Genomic DNA, 20,384 nt, shown 5'->3' on the forward strand with positions numbered 1-20,384 from the left:
TTTTAAATGTGGACAGTCTTATACCTTGAATAGATGGAAAGATGGCCGGATAGAGAGAGAGAGAGAGAGAGAGAGAGATCTTTGAGGGAAAAGGGATCTTATTTTGCAAAAGAAAAGAGAAACCACACAATTCTATTCTGTACATAGCTTGTCTAACAAAAAAAGTGAGGAGTTAGCACCTCCCCTGGGCAGAAGGAAAGCCTCACAGACTTCCAGGTTTCTCTGGGCGAGCCAAGTTAGCAGGCAGAGAGGCACTAGGCTCCACGAGTGGGAAAGGTGAAGAAATTAAGGATGAAAGTGACCTCCCAACTTGTAATAGCATTATTTCCTTGGCACTTGCTAAGTTACTAGAATATTCAGTGTGCAGTCTCGTATCTTTGATCAGATTTGCCTTCTCTCTGACTTGGTCACTCACTCAAAACCATACCCCACAAGATTTGTTCTTCTCCTTCCCTTGGCCCTCCAGTCGTCCAGTGCTGCCGCATTATGCTTACCTATCAGCCCCCTTCTTTATTAATTGCCTTCCAACTTAAACTCCATCATTCATCCAATGATAATGCTGACTGACCCTACCTGCCAACACCTGGCAAACACTGTTTCCGGGGTATAGCCAGTGTCTGACCTTTGCAGAGCCTGCCCTCAGGGTGCTACATATTTGCTGGAAAAGACAAGCAACCACTTGGTTGGGTGTCACCCCAATGTATTTTAACAAAATAATTTGCATAAAAGATCACCAATGTCCAGCTTGCTATATTTTTACATATGCATACATTCATGGGATGATCATGACCCAGATGAAGATAGAGAACATTTTCATCACCCAGAAAATTTGCTTGGGCCTCTTCCCAGTGACCATCCTTCCCCTGGAGGTAACCATCATCTCTCTGACTTCAATGACTAAAGAGAAATGAGTGACTAATAGCTAGGAATGTTCAGTAAAGCTGACCTTAATATTTAATGGACTTTGAAGTTCAATGTTTCTGAAACTTTTGGACTATTTAGAGCCCAGCTTTTCTCTACCTTTTTTTCCCATGGGGGAACATAATTTTTTCTTGCCATCTAAGACCAGTCCATCTTTGAAATATTAAGTACATAACGACAATACTGACTTTATACTCTAAAATGTTATTTAAGTGCCTAGCAGTTTTATTTCCAGATTAACAAGTTTCTTAACATTTCTTATGCCTCAAAGAGATCCTTTTCATGTTTGTTAAAATTGCTTAAAACGTCAGGTGGAAAAAAATGAAAACTTCGGACACTCAGAGGTAAAATTTTGTTGACCAAATTTAAATATGCCTTGTGCATCTTTATATAGTCTATAACAAAGAAAAACTTTTGACATTTAGCATTGCATAGTAGCAGTATTTCAAGAATCATGTAATTAGTTGGTTTGTTTTTACAGGGGGAGGTTAACAACTGATGTGTAGACTACATATTTTGTTCGCTATTAAATTTTTAAATGTCAAAATCTTGAGCAAATGCGATGTAACAAGATGTTTCCTTTGTTGTGGTGACAGAATTTTGAAGTTGCTGTAAAGACTAATTATTCCAGAGAGCAATCACCTTGTTTCCCCCACAGTTCCCATAATTCTGAGTTTTAAACATCTTTCCTTAAGAAAGTTTGTTTCCTTTTTTTTTAAAAAAAAAAAAGGAAGTTTGTTTCTTTACTTTTAATTAAAAAAAAAAAATTTTTGTGGAGGGGGGCAGAGGAGGAGGGAGAGAGAGCATCTTTTTAATATTATTTTATTATGTTATGTTAATCACCATACATTACATCATTAGTGTTCCATGATTCATTGTTTGCGTATAACACCCAGTGCTCCATTCAATATGTGCCCTCTTTAGAGCATCTTAAGCAGAGTCCACACCCAGCATGGAGCCCAACACGGGGCTCAATCTCACAACCCTGAGATCATGACCTGAGCCGAAATCAACAGTTGGGCCCTTAACCAACTGAGGAACCCAGGTGCCCCAAGAAAGTTTGTTTCTGGAAATGTTTTCTGTTAACTTGCCTTGGGTGTGCTTACTTTCTCCTCATTGTCTTGTGGGGGGTGGAGCTTGTCCCTGCCTGCTTTGCTTCCTTTTCCACACCTTCAGAGGTTAAAGTTGAGGATGCTGATGGGCTCTGCTGTGATTTTCATATATATTGAGAGGCAGTACCCTGCCAGCTGAGTGACGCTGGGCAAGTTGCTTGGCCTCTCTGAGCCTCATTTTCCTTCTTTGTACACAGGGGTAATAATGCCGTCCATCTCAAGGTCTTGTGAAGGTTGAATATGGGGAAACCACTTCTAATTGTCTTGGCAAACAGTGTTTAGGTCAATGTGAGTGACTAGAAGCTCTTCGAAGCTGATTCATGGAATATTGGCAGTCATATCATCGATCTCACAAATTATTTAAAGCTCAGATCCTGTGTGGAGGGTGCTCAGCTCTTGTCTATGGCATCATGTCTGTGATGGCTGATACCGAACGAGAACCCGACCAGGCTGTGCCTCTGACTGCTATTGCCTGAGAACTCCTTTGAGAACAGGATGCCATTGCTTCTTCAATCAACTGACTTGGCCCACACACACAATTGCATCAGGAGTGGACGACCTGTGTTTCACGTCCCCGTTTGCCATAGAAGCACAGATTATAAAGGAGCTGAGTCCCGTTTTGGTGCCAAGTGACCCTATCCCACTGACACAGCACACCCAACTCACCAGGAAGCTTTTTTTGTTTTTGTTTTTTGGTGCAGCTCATGAGTCAATTACTAGAACAGTTCCCCCTTCCCCCCGCCCCCCCCCCAAAAAAAGACAGGGACAACTGGTGACAGTCCAGTTCAAGAGTCAGCAGACTTTTTCTGTGGAGGGCCATGGGCCATGTGGTTTCCGTCGCAACTGCTGCATTCTGCCTGTTGTGGTCCAAAAACAGCCACATACTGTACATAAACGCACATGGCTGTGTTCCAATAAAACTTCTTTACAAAAACAGGCTGGATTTGGCTCACAGACCGTAGCTTGCCATCTCCCACTTTAGATCAATGCTGTCCCATAGAAATATAATGCAAACCAATATTTAATTTCACATGTTCCAGTAGCTACATTTTTAAAGTTCTTGATATATTAAAACATATGAATTTTTAGACTTCGAAAAGATAGACTTTTAAAACAAATCTTGGAATAGTAAAGGACAGATACCTTACAAATAACTTAAATTTGCTGAAGCAACCTGATATCTAATGGCTTTTTAAGAGTTTTTAAGTGGTGATAGGGAACTGCACAATTGCCAAAATGCCCATTTTTGACTGATTTTTTTATGGTCTGTATAAACAGAACCCAAATTCTAACCATGAGGTTATGCCGATTTCAAATAACTTTAGCCATAAAAAAAAACAAAAAAAAACAAAAAGCAACTCAGAGATAAGCCTTGGCCATGTCCTGTTGGAATTCCGTGCTGACTCATCCTTTATGGGCAAAAGCAGGTGTCGAGTGGCTCAATGATTAAGAGGCTTCACTTAAGCCCGCCACCCCAGGAGTCATCTCTAATGAATTTCTACTCATATAAATGCCTTGTTCTCTGGCCACATTAAGGATTGCCATCCCTACCCATAGGCACACAAGCCTTTCCTCCCCTGGCAGTCTGGTTCACCTGCCGCAGTAAAAATGAGCCCAGTTCCTGGCTTTCCTGCCTCCTCTTCTGCATCACCCTGCTCTGGGCAGCCTGGAGGAAAGAGGCATATGGATGAATTGAATTGGGGCTGGCTGATCTAGGATGGCTCATCTCTGATCTTCCAGCAGGCCAGCCCAAGCTTCTTCACCCAGGAGAGGCAGGGGATAGAGAGGGCAGCAGCTGACAAGGCTTCTCGCAGCCCAGACTAAGAATTGGTGTGATGTCACTCTCTTTTGTCTAAGCTAGCCATATGGCTATCTCAGATTCAAGGGTGGGAACATAGACTTCACCACCTCCTGGTCTGAAGGACTATAAAGTCACATTGCATAGAGGGGGGTGGGGGGACGACCTGTGCTCATTTCAGAAGCAGTCCATCACAGAGACTGATATCAAACTCTAAGGTGGGCCTGTGTGATACGCCCTGATGAACGTGCCTTCTTTCTCTCCCCTGCGTGAGTTTATATCTCATCCTGAAGTACAGAAAAATAAAAAGTTTGTTCAGATGTGGTCCCCCTCTTACTGATACCCTCAAATCAGCTGAGATAAGCACTTCTATTCACAGCTCTCAGTGCTCTGTCTCAGGCTTCAGGTGCTCAGTGTCATTTCTCCTATATTAAATTCTTATGTAATATTCTCTAAACTCTCCATGTGCTGTAGTCACATCTTAGACTGGGCTCCTCAAAAGTAGAGCTTAGACAAAGCCTTGTATGTGAATTTATTTTGGAAAGTGAGCTTAAGGTTCATAATTCACAATGCTTCCCTTGGTATCCCTGCAGCTGGTGTGGCCAGTTATAGAGAGTCAGCGTGGGCACACATGATCGGAACACTAACGTCAAGTCTGTGCCTACCTACTCTCTTTAATTCCTGGTCTGTTTTCTAATTCTGGACTCACTATAATCATTATTCTATTAGTTAAGGTAATTCTAGCTTCTGTAACTTATTAACCCTTACATCTTAGTAAAGCTCAACAAAATAGAAGTTTATGTCTCACTTAATATCCAACGTGGATTTTCTAACCAGAGCACGGTATCCCATGTGGTCATTCGGCAATACACATTCTACCACGTGGCTCCAACATCCCCTCGCCATTAAGGGGAGCCTGCCAGGTCTTCTGCATTCAGCTGGCAGACAGGAGAATAAAGAGAAGAAAAGGGATTTCTCTGTAGCTTTGGCCCGGAAGGGATACATATCACATCCTGCTCTCATTCTGTGAGTGAGAATTGGTCCCATGGTCTGTCCAGATGCAAAGGGTGCTGGGAAATGTGGTCCTGGCTGGGAACAGCTTTACAACAATACCTTTGCACAGTGGAAGGGGAGTACACATCTTTGGTGGCCACCTAGCATATCTGCTACGTCAATCAAGCATACTGGTATCCATGCCCATGGATTTGTGAGAAGGGAACCCTGTCTTCATTTCTAATTTTTTTTACTGTGAAATCTATGTCTAAAGAGGGTGCACGGATGCTTCTTGCGCCCCATCTCATGTCTTTTAGGCCAGCCTTTTTTCCTCGGGCCAGTGCTGAGGCACCCCCCCCGCTCCCCTCCATTGTACCGCTTACCTTTGCTATCAGATGTGGCGGTTTCTTCACCTCCCCCTTGTGTGACACTCGTGGGAGTCCCCTCAGCCATTCTGACACAGAAGATGGGAGCAGGTGGATGAATCCTTCCATCTTCATTGCTTTGAGTGGTCGGTTCTGAGGCAGGCTTCACAGCTCCTCAGGAAAACCGAGCCGCGGTAGCCCAGACAGCCAGCTTGATAACACACCCTTGAATTGACTTCCCCTTCTCTGTGTCACCCCCTTACTGTTCCTAACCTCATTTTCCAAAATAGACTATTCACCTGCAAGCCTTTGGCTCAGCTCTGCTTTTGAGGAACACAGGCTCAGGTGTGAATATAGCACATGAGAAGTTTAAAGAGTAATATTAGATTCTTATACATACTACCCACGTTAAGAAACAGATGGTGGACTCTTGTCTCACCTCCAAGTACTCCCTGCCCATAGAAATGATTTTGGGGGGGCACCTGGGTGGCTCAGTTGGTTAAGCGACTGCCTTCGGCTCAGGTCATGATCCTGGAGTCTCCGGATCAAGTCCCGCGTCGGGCTCCCTGCTCAGCAGGGAGTCTGCTTCTCCCTCTGACCCTCCCCCCCTCTCATATGCTCTCTCTCTCTCATTCTCTCTCTCATAAATAAATAAAATCTTTAAAAAAAATTTTTTTTAAATGATTTTTTGTTTCAGTAAATGAATAAATTAATGAAAGAGATACTTCCTTAGACCTCATTGCTACCTAGACCCTGACCCAGAAAACAGCAAGCAAATAATAGTTAAGTTCTCAACTAGAATACTCATAGTCGCAAACCAACTTTAAACACATCTATGAAACACTGCTCACTGTTACCCCTGGTCAAACTGACTTCCGTTGACTTCAGCTCAACTGCCTCACATTCTAAGCAGCAAGAACCAGGACTATAAACTGCATTTGCTTTGCCAGATTAACAATAAACAGAAAGTCACCTTTAGGGATTCTCCTTGTATGGAACTGGTCACTAAATGCATTGGATTCCCTGTGTTTAAAGAGGAAGGAAAAATGGCAAACAGACCATTTTCCAGTTCATGAGTAATCTTCTTTTTACTAAATTCACAAAATCGTTCTTAAGATACATTGTATCTTATTAGAATTTGTGCAGAACATAACAGTAGTTTTAGTTAGGAAAGGAATTGGCTTATTCGGATTCTGTAGGATCATTACGTATTTACTGAGAAGATCTTAATGGCTAGAAATCCTCACCACTGCTGCCATTTTGAGATGTCCTGCCCTGATTCTCCTGTTTTCCAGGAATATGCGATCCCAGCTGTTCACCCAATTAGCCCCACCCCCTTTGGTTACCAAAAAAGATGTATGTAGAACGGTGAAAGAAAATAGAAGATCCAAGGTCTTCTGGTGTTAGAAAATACAGATGAAAATTAGCATTTCTTGCCCTAAAGATTCAAGTATGTCAGGTTTGTCTGTCTGTTGCTACGTACACAGCTTTTTCCAGCCACATTCCTTAATAAAAACAAGGGAACTGGTTCTCTGCCAACAGGGTGAGAATTCAGATAAATTGTTAAAAGTAGATACTTTCTGTGAGAGACTCCTGGTCTGTTCTCGAGTCATGGGGATATTTAGCTTATTGACTCCCAGAGAAGCGTTTACTCAGAACGACAAAATGGAACACATTCTTGAAGAGGATAGAAGACATTGTTTTGTTTTGTTTTTTTTTAAGAAATGCAAGGTCTTATTAGGGCAAAGCTGTTAATTACACACTTCATTATTGTCAAGGTTAATACAGTGTGTGAGAGCAGAGGCCCTTTTTCATCTCTTCCTCAGTGCAAGGGGAGACAGCTGTTCTTACGGACAGATCCATTATAGCTTATCACTGGCCGGCAGCCTGGGGAGGAAGCACCATGAAATATGGCCACTGTCACCAAGAGAGCAGACGCTGAGCCGGTCCAAGCACAATGGAAAGACAATGAGAACCAGGCTGTCGGGCTCAAATAGATTGGGTTGCATTGATCTTTAATGCCTGGCTGTTCCGCAGCATGAAATTCACCGATACTCTTGCAGTTATTATATTATCGATCTCTAAAACTGCACAATCTTGCTTTCATAAACATCCCACACTGACAGCTGTAAATAGTGGTTCTTACATTTTGGAAACCGAGTTAAACCGTGTTGTAAAATTCTGCGTGTTTGGATTTCATTATCATTGCTTGGTAGTTGATGATTCCTTAAAGTGAAACCTGTGTCAGGGAAAAAAATATGACCTCGGCTCTAGTTGCCCTGGTCTTCCTGACTAAAGAAGGGTATTCAACCCTTCTTTTTTTCTCTTCCTTTTAGGCAGGTCAGCAATTTATTTTTAATAGGTATATATATATTTTGCAAGGCCCTGCTTGTTAACACTGATTTAATCATTTTCATGAAAAGAGAGAAAAGCATGTGGTTCCTTTTTTTTTATGTTATGTTAATCACCATACGTTACATCATTAGTTTTTGATGTAGTGTTCCATGATTCATTGTTTGCATATAACACCCAGTGCTCCATGCAGAACGTGCCCTCTTTAATACCCGTCACCAGGCTAACCCACCCCCCCACCCCCTCCCCTCTAAAATCCTCAGTTTGTTTTTCAGAGTCCATCCTCTTTCATGGTTCATCTCCCCCTACGATTTTCCCCCCTTCATTCTTCCCCTCCTGCTATCATCTTCTTTTTTTTTTTTCTTAACATATATTGCATTATTTGTTTCAGAGGTACAGATCTGAGGTTCAACAGTCTTGCACAATTCACAGCGCTTACCAGAGCACATACCCTCCCCAGTGTCCATCACCCAGTCACCCCATCCCTCCCACCCCACCCCCCACTCCAACAACCCTCAGTTTGTTTACTGAGATTAAGAATTCCTCATATCAGTGAGGTCATATGATACAAGCATGTGGTTCCTTTAAGAGTGATACATTTAGGGGCGCCTGGGTGGCTCAGTCGTTAAGCGTCTGCCTTCGGCTCAGGTCATGATCCCAGGGTCCTGGGATCGAGCCCCGCATCGGGCTCCCTGCTCGGCAGGAAGCTTGCTTCTCCCTCTCCCACCTCCCCTGCTTGTGTTCCCTCTCTCGCTGTGTCTCTCTCTGTCAAATAAATAAATAAAATCTTTAAAAAAAAAAAAAGAGTGATACATTTATACCATCTGTAAACATCTCCAAATGCTAAAAAGGGGATCCAAGAAAAGACAATGCCTTATATGGCCTGTTACAGTGTCTTGGGGTTTTTCTGTGTTTTGTTGTTGTTGTTGTTTGTTTGTTTTTGTTTTTGCTATGGATAAAATTTTTTTTCTGAAATTTTCAAATATCGGCAACTACACCTTCACTTCCATGGCACTCAGGTTTTATTCATCAATAATCCTAAGATTTATAGCTTCGTACTAAGATCATGATGCTATAGAAGCAGGTGTGCCAAAATAGTGAAATCTATTAAAGTATTCATTTTAGTTAAACAGTAGAAGTATTCCACCCCTGTAGGGAATGGGAAAATGTTGAAGAGTGTAGCTCCTAGCAGCCAACTGGTAACATCAAATAATTTTAATACTGTATGTATATATGTGATATTATATATATGTGTGTTTATGTATATATAATGTTATCTAGATATAAAATATATTTAACTCTGTACTATATACTTAATAAAATATGTGTATTTAATACTGTATATATATGCACACACATATATATATAATCCTGAATCCTATTAAACGGAAAAGTAAATGCTGGTCTAATGTTTTTTATTATAAAAGTACCCTAGTTGTGGAAAATCTTGAAAATACACTAACCCCATTGAGTACACAGTGTGAAGATTGAGCCGCCACATTATCCCTGCCTGGGAGCTCATTCAAGATGCAAAATCCCAGCCCTCTCAGACCTATGGAATGAGAATCTCCCTTTAACAAGATCTGCCCGTGATTTGTATGCACATTAAGATTTGAGAAGCACAGGTCTAAAATATATAGCACCCTTAATCTCCCCACCTAGAGATGACCACTGTCAATACTTTATTGTATTTCTATTAATCTTACTCTTCTGTACATATCTTTCAGTTTAAATAGTTGAAAATCTAATTTTGTTAATTTTTATGACTCAGACATTACATTTTTAAGAAAGATACCAATAGAGTGCTAATCATGATTTGAAAGTATTCCATTTTTTAGATCTGTAAGGAATATTTATTTGATATATATAACAATAGTAGTTAATTGAAGATACATCTTTTTTTTTAAGATTTTATTTATTTGAGAGAGAGAGAATGAGAGACAGAGAACATGAGAGGGAGGAGGGTCAGAGGGAGAAGCAGACTCCCCGCCGAGCAGGGAGCCCGATGCGGGACTCGATCCCGGGACTCCAGGATCATGACCCAAGCCGAAGGCAGTCGCTTAACCAACTGAGCCACCCAGGCGCCCCGAAGATACATCTTTAAACTCAAGAAATTTGTGTTTTGTATCTCAAATTACTAATAATGGTTTTTAAAAGTCTGAAACATCACTTCTTCCATTGTAGAAAGCTGAGATTTATTCTGTTATTTGCAGCTTTTTTCCTAAATTATTATCAACCTAATTTAAAAGTAAATTTTAACTTATAAAATAAATACCGTTTCTTAGTACTTACTGCATGCCAGAAATCATGCCAACTGTTTTATACATATTATTGAATCACATTAACCCAATGAGGCAAAGATTTATTCTTGTCATTTTAGGGGTTAGAAACCATGGCTTTAAAAGGTTAGGTAACTTGCCCACTATCACACAGCTGGTAAGTGCTATGAGCCTGATTCGAAACAAGGATAAAAAATACTACATTGAGATTATGCTAAGTGAAATAAGTCAAGCAGAGAAAGTCAGTTATCATATGGTTTCACTTATTTGTGGAACATAAGGAATAACATGGAGGACATTAGGAGAAGGAAGGGAAAAATGAAGGGGGGGAAATTGGAGGGAGAGATGAACCATGAGAGACTATGGACCTGAGAAACAAACAGGGTTTTAGAGGTGAGGTGGGTGGGGGGATGGGTTAGCCCGGTGATGGGTATTAAGGAGGGCACGTACTGCATGGAGCACTGGGTGTTATACGCAAACAATGAATCATGGAACACTACATCAAAAACTAATGATGTACATGATGTACTGTATGATGACTGACATAATAAAATCAAATTAAATTTAAAAAATACTATATTGTTTTTAAAAGTGTTTCTTGTTCAATGAGAGTCTTTATTTTTTCTTCTAAATAGCATTTAGCTCATAGTAATATTAATTTTTCTCCTTCCACAATAATAAATATATAGAATTCTGTTTATTGAGTTTACTGCTATAATTTTGTATATAAACTGAACATACATCTCTGGATATGCAATGATAAGTGCATGGAAACAGCAGACCCCCCCCGACTCTGAGGTCACAGATTAATTTGTGTGTTGAAACAGTGACCCTCTCATCTCCCAGAAAAATCTAAATGAACTTACTTGAGGGACAAAATTGTGAAATAGTCGTTCATGATTGCTTGGTTTTTCATTTTCCAAATGTAAGATATTTATAGCACTAATGCTATTTATAGCATTAATGAGAGAAAAAAAGGGCTCTCCCAGACAACTTCATTAGGTTATCACTTAGTCATTTAAAAAATACAGATAGCATGGATATAGGCATATTCTAGATTTCTGTTATAGTTTTAGCTGTTATTGTATGGATGGATGGGTGGATAGGTGGTTTGATGGATACATTGATAGATGATATAGACATCTAAATTCCTTTCTCACAGTATTCCCCAGAAACAAAGTGACTGAGTTTCAAGTCTGCACATTCAGCTCATTAATGAAATTGGAAGAGTTTTAGTGGGAAAACGGGAAGATTGAAAGGACTCAGCAGTTTCAAAGGAAGTATTCAATAATGCTCTGACCACAAAAGAATCACATAGGGAAGGGTTTTTTCCTTCTAAATATCTGTCCTGGTAGTGAATTTCTAAGACTAATAGTCCAGCCCCATAATAGCCATTTATTAATTTGCTGAAGATGAACTAACAGGTTCTCTGGATATAAATTCCAAAGGACAAGTGATTGAAATGCCACTTTGATATGAGCGGGGGACCCTTTCTTTTATCACAATTATCCACATAGCCCAAAGATAGTGGCATCTTAACATACTCTGATCATCTCTGTGCCTCCATCATTGAGTAAGTGATGAGCTGGTAATCACTCTTTTTTGTCATCTGAGTCCATCTATTAATTCCTCCTGGACCTAGCTCATAATTCTCCTCTTCCTGAAAACTTACCATGATTTTTAGTTTGTTCATCTCTGATCTTTTCTTTACTTTATAATCTTCACGTTTTAACTTGTCTTCATGGACGAGTTGTGTTTAATGTTCTTTACTTATTTCAGATTTACAAATTTGTGTACACCGGAAGGCAGTGTGTACATTGGTATGTTTCAAAACTGCTATATAATCTCTCCCTCCATCAGCCTCTACAATTCCTGAAGGTGTCTGCGAGGGGTATCACTAGATATCAAGTGATAGTATCCTTTTTATAAATTGGAGAAGAGGTAATGAAAAAAGGATGAAACTAAATCACATAGCAAATGTGGCTGAAATTAAGACCAGAACCTAGAATTGCCCATATGTTGTAAATTGAACAACTCATCGCTAGGGAATGGAGTGCGCAATAGAAAGTACGTATTTTATTGACCCATTTTTGATGGGTTGTGATGTCACACACGAAGCATTTGCATCCAACTGGTGCTATTTTGTTTAGCTCAAAAGAGTCTGAAGAGTATCTCAGAAAGAGAGCTAGACTAAGCTGAAAGTAATGTAACATTCATTGTATATCAGCTATACTTTGATTTGAGAGAGAGAGAGGACACTAGACTGGAAGAGAGAGGCTTTGGGTTTGAATCCCAGGTCTGTTATGTATCAGTGGACAGAGTCAGCTCTGAGTTTTAGTGTTACTCGGGAAAGGAAGGAGGAGGCCTAGATGATCTCTAGATTCCTTCCAACATTAAGATGCTAGAAGTGATTCTGTGGTCCCAGAGCTGAATATTTCATGTATTCAGAGATAGGAAGGGTAGAGGCAGACAAGAAAGATTAATATTGTTTAAGATGGATAGAATTTAGAGAAATGATTTTTTTTCTGGGATATAGACCCAAAGATAACATTGAACATGAAAAATTGTTATATAGCTAACTATTATTTGTCAAGTTCAGAGGAAGTCTGGATAATATTTTTGCTACAGGATTATCCAAGCAGGTCCAATAATTGAGAAGGTACTTAAAGACCTTGGCATACCTTATAGTCATTATTCATGTGGTATATCAGTCAATATGAATGCCCAGGATTAGAAATACCAGGAAGCTACTTTTGGGGAAGACCCTGAATTCCTGAGAACATTTCATTGAGTAATCTGCCAGTTATTGATAAAGAGAGAGAATAGGAATGTGCAAGAGTATAATCTCTGTCCAGAATGGTGGCTAAAAAGACTTTTAGTTGGTCCACTGTGATATAAACAGATTAATACTATTTTCTTAAAAATTTGTACAAAACATGGGGCGCCTGGCTGGCTCAGTCAGGTGAGCATTCGACTCTTGATTTTGGCTGAGATCATGATGTCAGGTCATGGGATCGAGCCCTGCATTGGACTCCTTGCTCAGCAGGAACTCTACTTAGGATTCTCTCTCTCCCTTTGCCCCTAACCTCGCTCATGCGCTCGCTCACTCTCTCTCAAATGAATAAATAAATCTTTTTAAAAAAATTTGCACAAATCATTATTGAAAAAGAGAGGAGGCCAGTTGTTAAATCCACAGAAAGTAACAGTACCTATGTCTAAGAGAGTTTGAAGAACACCCTGAGCAAATAGAAAGAGAAATGATCAACAGGTAAGATACAACTGAAATACAGTTGGAAGCTGCTCAGATAGACTTGAGAGTTTTGAGGATGAGTTACTAGCATTTGTACTTAATGCATCAGAAGATGTCCATTTCCTCCTTTTCTCTTCCCTGTGCTTACCTTTCCCTGTTCAAGGTATTGCTTCTCCCAAGTTCATCTGTTGGGGTGGGTGTAGATGTTCTTGCTCTGAGAAGAGGTCCAGATGTATATATGACAGGTGGTTCTTTTTCTCTCTGGGGGATGCTCACACAGAACATCACCTGGCTGGACAATCAATCCATTTAGACCCCTCCTCCACAAGCAATCCTAACACTCCATATGATGGAATACCGTTCAGTGATTTTTAAAGAAGAATGGGGGGGGGGGAAGAATAGGGGGAAAATTGGCTATTAATTCACAGAACCACCTGGATTAACCTTAAATACATTATAATAAATGAAAGAAGCCAGACCAAAAGGCTCCAGACTGTTTGATTCCCTTCATATGATATTCAGGAAAGGCAAAACTACAAGGATGAAAAACAGATCAGCAGTATACCAAAGGTTTGGGGAGGAGGTGGTGTCTGACTGGGGGAAAGCTCAGGAGATTTTGAAGGGGAAGGAGATTTTGACCCTGTAATGGTGAATACATGATGCTTCGCATTTGTCAATACCCATAAAACTTTCCAGCACAAAGAGTAATTTTTTCAGCCAATCAGGAGATCAAGAGGATCCCAGGATGGAATACAAACTGTGGCAGAAGAATGTAACTATTATACTTGTTTGATATAATGTCATTGAAGGGGGTTACCTAAGTAACTTTGGAGAACAGGGCTTTCTTTGAATGGAAACTTTAAGCCCAACGTCCAAAAAAACCATACTAAACACTGCACTCTAGCTGGCAACGGTGTTTCCCGTTGTGGTGTGGGGTAATGATTCTGAAACTGCTGTATCAGTATACTGGGATTGAATAACCAAAAGAATGGCAGATGAAGATCCAGGGTTTTCACCAACAAATATGAGGGAAAGCTAGAATGAACTATGTGGTACCCTAGATGAGATTCAGAGACAACAGTATGAATTCATGTTTAGCTTAATACAGTTACAGATGGACAGATATATTTAGAGATGTGTGTGCATACCGGGGGAAGTGTGTGTATCCATGTATTGCCTGGCTCTGTTCACTGAGAGGGCCTGGAAACAGGGTCACCCCAGTAGCAGTGAGCACACCCAGCATCCAGATATTAGTTTCTAATACCATTATCCAGTTCAAGGAACCAGGCCCCTTGGAGAAGTGGTTGATTTTAGGGCAAGCTCAGGGAACTGACAAGATGAACCCGGAGCATCTTGTAGCGCCAAAGAAGTGAGGAAGGGCTCAAAAAATAAGAGGATGGGGGCTTATGAAAGGGACTGAGCAGCCCATCTGAAAGAGCTCTCAGTAACTAAAGCTAGAACAGTTAGAGCAACAAAACAAAAGTATATTTTAGGATTATAATCCAAAGTATAAAACAAATATCCATGATTCTATCCATACTGACACAACTAAATGATTGAATAAATAAATAGGATGCAAGTCTCCTGGATGCATGATTCTATCCATACTGACACAACTAAATGATTGAATAAATAAATAGGATGCAATTCGTAACGAATTCCACATACGTTATATAGGTACCCCTTCTCAGGGAGGGAGACTGATTCACTTCCAAGGGTATAGTTTGGAAAGCAGGGAAGGAAGGAGAATGTAACTTTATAGTGTGGAAACCTGGTGAGCACTCCCTGGGCCAGGTGACCAAGGCCAACATCAGCAGTGATAAGCCATGTTGATGACAGGCACGCTGGATATGATGTGATAAAATTGGTACCTTACTCTGTGATCTCCCCGCACCCCTTCCAAACCAATAACCTCAGTTTAACCACGAGAAAAACATCAGACTTTCGTAGTTGAGGGTATTCTGCAGAGCCCCTGACCACTATTCCTTAAAACTGGCAAGGTCATCCAAAAACAAGGAAAGTCTGAGAAACTATCACAGACCAGAGGAGACTAAGGAGACATGACAAATAAGTACAAGATATCCTGGATGGGACCCTGGAACACTAGGGAAAAAGCTAATGAAATTCATATAAACTGTGGAGTTTAGTTAATAGCAGTGTAAGATGTTAACAGTACAGTAAGGGATATATGAGAGCTCTGTATGTTCTCTTTGCAAACTCTCTGTTCATTTAAAACCATTCCGGAATTGAAAATTTATTTAAAAGAAAAGGGTACAGACCAAAAGTCTTCATCCTGGACTGATTGGATGGAAAAAAACAAAACCTTGTCTTTCATCCTGGGGGGACTTTGGGAAGCACTGATCTATAAAGCGTATGCTCTAGGACCGCTTTGACTTTGTCCTCTAGTTTGAAAGCCTCTGTTCTACGGAGATGATTTTGAACTCCTTTGCTACTTGCTCAAAGGTATTTTTCTCTTAAAATCCAGGAAGTCTGGAGTGACGACACTTTGTTCTTTGATCCCCACCCCCCATCATATTTTGCAGCAAACCTTGTCATTGTCAAGGCACAGCTGACTGGCTTTGTAAGTGGTTTGTGATTTCTTTCTGTTCCTGGTATTCCAGTGTTATTTAGGTTCATTAAAGGTAACATTTGGGCTTGGCAGTTTGTCACTAAGATTTCAAGTACGACTACATCAATTGCTAAGCAATGATGATACGGAAGTGTGGCTCTAGCAGGTATTACCATTAGATGCTTAATGAGAAGATCACATGTGATCACAAATAAAATCTCACAAGTAATCTTCATGCTGTTCCTTACTTACAGTTCAGAAAGTGCCTTCCTCTTCCATAAAATCTGGTAACCTCAGTTTTCATATGTCTTCCATAAAAGGGTAAAAAAAGAAAAAATGTGTGCCCATTTCTGGGTATGTTAATCCTCAAGTGACGGTGTTTGCTGGTTTTGCAAATAATCTGAATAATGGATGTAAAAAATAATATGCTTTTTCTAATGAGTTATAGACTTAAAATTATAATCATCTTATTGTTAGGTGGTTAGGGTTTGGGAAGGGGTGGGGAGGAGGTTTCCCCTAAACTGGTAAATAAGACGATTGCTTATACAGTCTTCTAAATGGCTTTCTGATGTTTAATTGATCTCTCTATTGAGATAGGTAAAAGAAAATTTGCAATTTAAGATTATTTGCAATTTAAGAATATTTGACTTATTTCACGACTGAAATCAGTCAACAGTTTTTTTATTATCACTTTTTTAGGGGACGTTCCTGGGGTCTTTTTTCCTCTGTGGTTTAAATTAGATGGAGTAGGGGCGGGATTCCAACATCAATTTGAAAGCATGAAATGTTTTCTTTAAATGGCATTCCCTTTACTGTTCCCAGACAATCGTTAGAGGAAATAAACCGTGCAAGGAAACCTCCATCAACGGCCTGCTGGAGGACTTTGACAACATTTCCGTGACTCGCTCCAACTCCCTAAGGAAGGAAAGCCCGCCCACCCCAGACCAGGGAGCCTCCAGCCACAGTCAAGGCCATCGGGAAGAAAATGGCTTCATCACCTTCTCACAGTATTCCAGTGAATCCGATACCACTGCTGACTACACGACTGAGAAGTATCGAGAGAAAAGTCTCTATGGCGACGACCTGGATCCATTTTATAAGAGCAGCCATGTGGCCAAGCAAAATGGGCACGTCACGAAGACCAAACACGGGGAGGCCCACTATCCTGAGATGAAGCCTTGGAAGTCCGATCTCGCCAGATTTCCCCTTGATTATCACGCACACTTGGACTCACTAAGTAAACCAAGTGAATACAGCGACCTCAAGTGGGAGTACCAGAGAGCCTCAAGCAGTTCCCCTCTAGATTATCCATTCCAATTCACGCCTTCTCGAACTGCAGGCACCAGTGGGTGCTCCAAGGAGAGTCTGGTGTTCAGCGAAAGCGAGTGGGGACCCAGCCTGGATGACTATGATAGGAGGCCAAAGTCGTCCTACCTGAATCAGACCAGCCCTCAGCCTACCATGCGGCAGAGGTCCAGGTCAGGCTCGGGGCTCCAGGAACCGATGATGCCCTTCGGAGCCAGTGCATTTAAAACCCACCCCCAAGGACACTCGTACAACTCCTACACCTACCCTCGCTTGTCCGAGCCCACAATGTGCATTCCAAAGGTAACGTTCACTGCCTCCTTCCCTCCAGTGTGCATGCACCCCACAAAGGTGGTGCTAGCATGACCTTCTCACGTAGTCAGATTCTAATGTGATGGTTTGCGTTTTAAGTGAGAATCCATATTGAAACCCTACCTGATTTCCAGCCACGAGCCCCAAGGGCAGAGGATATAGGGCAAGGCACATTTATTCATTAAAATCAAAGTCTTTGGAGATCTCCTACAGGGTTTCTGATTGAAAGGCAAAAAAAAATTCTTTATTTGAAAGCTATCCTGATATACTACTAATAAATATTGTGTGCTCATATTATACTAAGTCCTCTGTTAAGAAGCATATGATTGTAAGCCATTAGATGGAGGAATACAGTGGTTCCTGCATTCTGGCAAAGTTTACAAGGATCTGTTGAAAAGGAAAAAAAAAGTCAGGATTACATGGTAAGCTTTTAATAAAGTTCATTTTAAAGTTAAATTTTAATATAATAACCATTCTAACAGGTGTGGGGGGATATCTCATTGTGGTTTTGATTTTTCTCTGATGATGAGTCATGTCTAGAACCTTTCCATGTACCTGTTGACCATTTGTATATCATCCTTAGAAAAATGTGTTTTCAGGTTCTTTGTCCATTTTTTGATTGGGTTATTTGAGATTTTTTTTTTCTATTGAGTTGTATGAGTTCCTTATATGTTTTTTAACCCCTTAACAGACATGTGGTTTGCAGATACTTTCTCCCATCCCATCGGTGACTTTTAATTTTGCTGATCTTGCCCTTCGCTGCGCAGAAGCTTTTTATTTCAATGTAGTCCCACTTGTTTACTTTTGCTATTATTGCCTTTTGGTGTCGAAGACGAAAAATCATTGCCAAGACCAATGCCAAGGAACTTACCTCCTATTTTTCTTCTAGGAATTGTATAGTTTCAGGGCTTACATTCAAGTCTTCAATGCATTTTGAGTTAATTTTTGTATGTGGTGTAAGACAGGGGTCCAGTTTCATTCTTTTACATGTGCCCAATTTTCGCAGTACCGTATATTGAAAAGACTGTCCTTTCTGCATTTGTGTATTCGTGGCTCCTTTGTCAAAAATTGATTGACTATGTATATGTAGGTTTATTTCTGGTCTCTAATGTGTTCTATTGATCTCCGAGTCTGCTTTTTTTTGCCAGTACCATACTATTTTGATCACTATAGTTCTATAATATAGTTTGGAATTAGGAAGCTTTGTTCTTCTTTATCAGGATTGCTTTGGCTATTTAGGGTCAAATATGATTTTGTGTGTGTGTGGTATATTTGAACACTTACGGAAGGAAGCTGTTTGGGTCAAGATCATAGAGAAAGTTCTGTCCAGAGGCAATAATGTTTTAGCCCTGGGGCCATATTTGGCCCATTGACCTGGTGCCTCCACCAAATAGTCATTACCAACTTCTGAAAAATCAAGATATTTCACTTAGAATCTTCAACTTCTGGGTTTTAGGCTTCTCTTGAAAAAAAAAAAAATGGCATGATCTGATATCCCTGGGCCCACATTTTCACCTAGCATTGGAAATGGAATTGGCTGGAGACAAAATCTCCCCATTAGAGGGGACCGGCCCTGCCCAACCCACTTCATTCATTTTTCCCATTAGCCTAATCCCTAGAGGCATTTGGGATTTAATATAACCCCCCAGCAATCCCTGCACATTCATCTCACAGAAGGAGAAACTAAGGCCAGAAAGTCACGTAGCACACTTAAGGTTTCATAGTTGGTTGCAAAACAAGGACAAAATTCAGGTCTGATGTTTCTCCTAGTCCAGTATTTTTCCCTTTATGTGGGCATACGTTATTTAAGGGGCTCAATTGCATTTGCCGGTAAAACCCAGGAGAAGCCCCAGTGGCCACCAGAACTCTAGGCTAAGTAGAAGAATAGGAAGAGGTTGGAGGGAGGGGATAGATTTCTTCATTCCTAGCTAGATCTCTCTTCCTACAGACTTCCAAATATAAGGCAAAGCAGACCTGCTCTGAAATCTGGTTTTGTTAAACCCAGAAACAATGCAGAAAGCTATTGTGGCTCAGAAAAAAAATTAACATACTTACCCTTGGGAATGTCTACCAAGAGTTTTTCAGCCCTTATAATCAAGGGCTGCTGTTCCATTTCACAGGAGACCCATGAGAAAATCACAAGCAGGATTAGTGGGAGGGTAGGAGGTGGGAGGCATGTTGGTAATTAAAATGTTTACTTGATTAAAAATATAACATCTCTCTAAAAAGACTTAGGTGCCTGTGACTTTAGAAATGTACTCTTAAAAAATCTACCAATCACATTTGGATTTCCTGCTGAGGGAAGAAATAGAGATCACGACTCAGATAATTTGGCTTTGCCTCATGGAAAGTCCTAGAGGCTGGTGGGTAATGTTCATGTTTCAAATAATAAGAGAAAGCATGAAATTTGTGTGGGTCTCCAGACAGAGCAAAAATAAGGAGGGAGGGATGTGTGTATGTGAAAAAGAGACAGACAGACACCAGTTTTATATTTTGGCCTAACGGAGAAAAACTACTCTTAACCCACAGAAAAAACTCCTCCAGCATTATCTACCTAATTTTCCTGTTGACATGACAGGAATCAAGGATGTTATAAATCTGTAGGTATGGCATCTATCTCCCTACTTCTGAAAGTTTGGGGCTGGGGCTGGGCAGATAAAACCTTGCGCAACAAATAAAGCCAACCAAAATCCATCCACACCACACAACTCCAAAAACAGCCTGATGTGGAGAGTGAATGCTTTCCACCATCCCCTGCAGACAAGTCTGCTTTACAGGGAGGGAAACTGGCTAGAGATGGTGTCACCAGGCATCTGATTTTGCTCATTCCTGTGCTCTTCAGGGAGCAGGCAGCCTCCAGCTCACGTGTGTTGGTGCTGACCCAGCAATCCATGCCCTGCTCTGGCTCCAGCCGCTGGGAAGCCCCCCCCGTGTAATCACAGTTCTGCCAGCTCACTAAGCACTCGCTGTGTGCCAGACACTCTTGTTGCCTTGTTGAGCCTCACAGTCCTGGAAGGCAGGAATTCTTGCCTGCTTTGTGCCTCTAAGGAATCTGGGGGCTCTGAGGGGCTCAGAGACAGCCCGGTCAGTCAGCAGAGCTCATAGCCGAGCTGGGATCCGGCTCTCTG

The 20,384-nt window shown here is 40.9% G+C and overlaps 1 protein-coding gene across 1 annotated transcript in view; it reads left to right on the top strand.

Moving 5' to 3' along the window:
* PAK5 (p21 (RAC1) activated kinase 5) overlaps nucleotides 1-20,384 on the top strand; it is a 305,518-nt gene that overhangs the window by 247,182 nt on the left and 37,952 nt on the right. Inside the window, exon 4 of the mRNA XM_021689080.1 lies at nucleotides 16,462-17,247. Within this exon, the coding sequence (XP_021544755.1) occupies nucleotides 16,462-17,247 (786 nt within the window). The remainder of the gene's footprint in view (nucleotides 1-16,461; nucleotides 17,248-20,384) is intronic.

The sequence above is a fragment of the Neomonachus schauinslandi genome, chromosome 10 (genome assembly GCF_002201575.2).
Source record: "Neomonachus schauinslandi chromosome 10, ASM220157v2, whole genome shotgun sequence".
Classification (NCBI taxonomy): domain Eukaryota; kingdom Metazoa; phylum Chordata; class Mammalia; order Carnivora; family Phocidae; genus Neomonachus; species Neomonachus schauinslandi.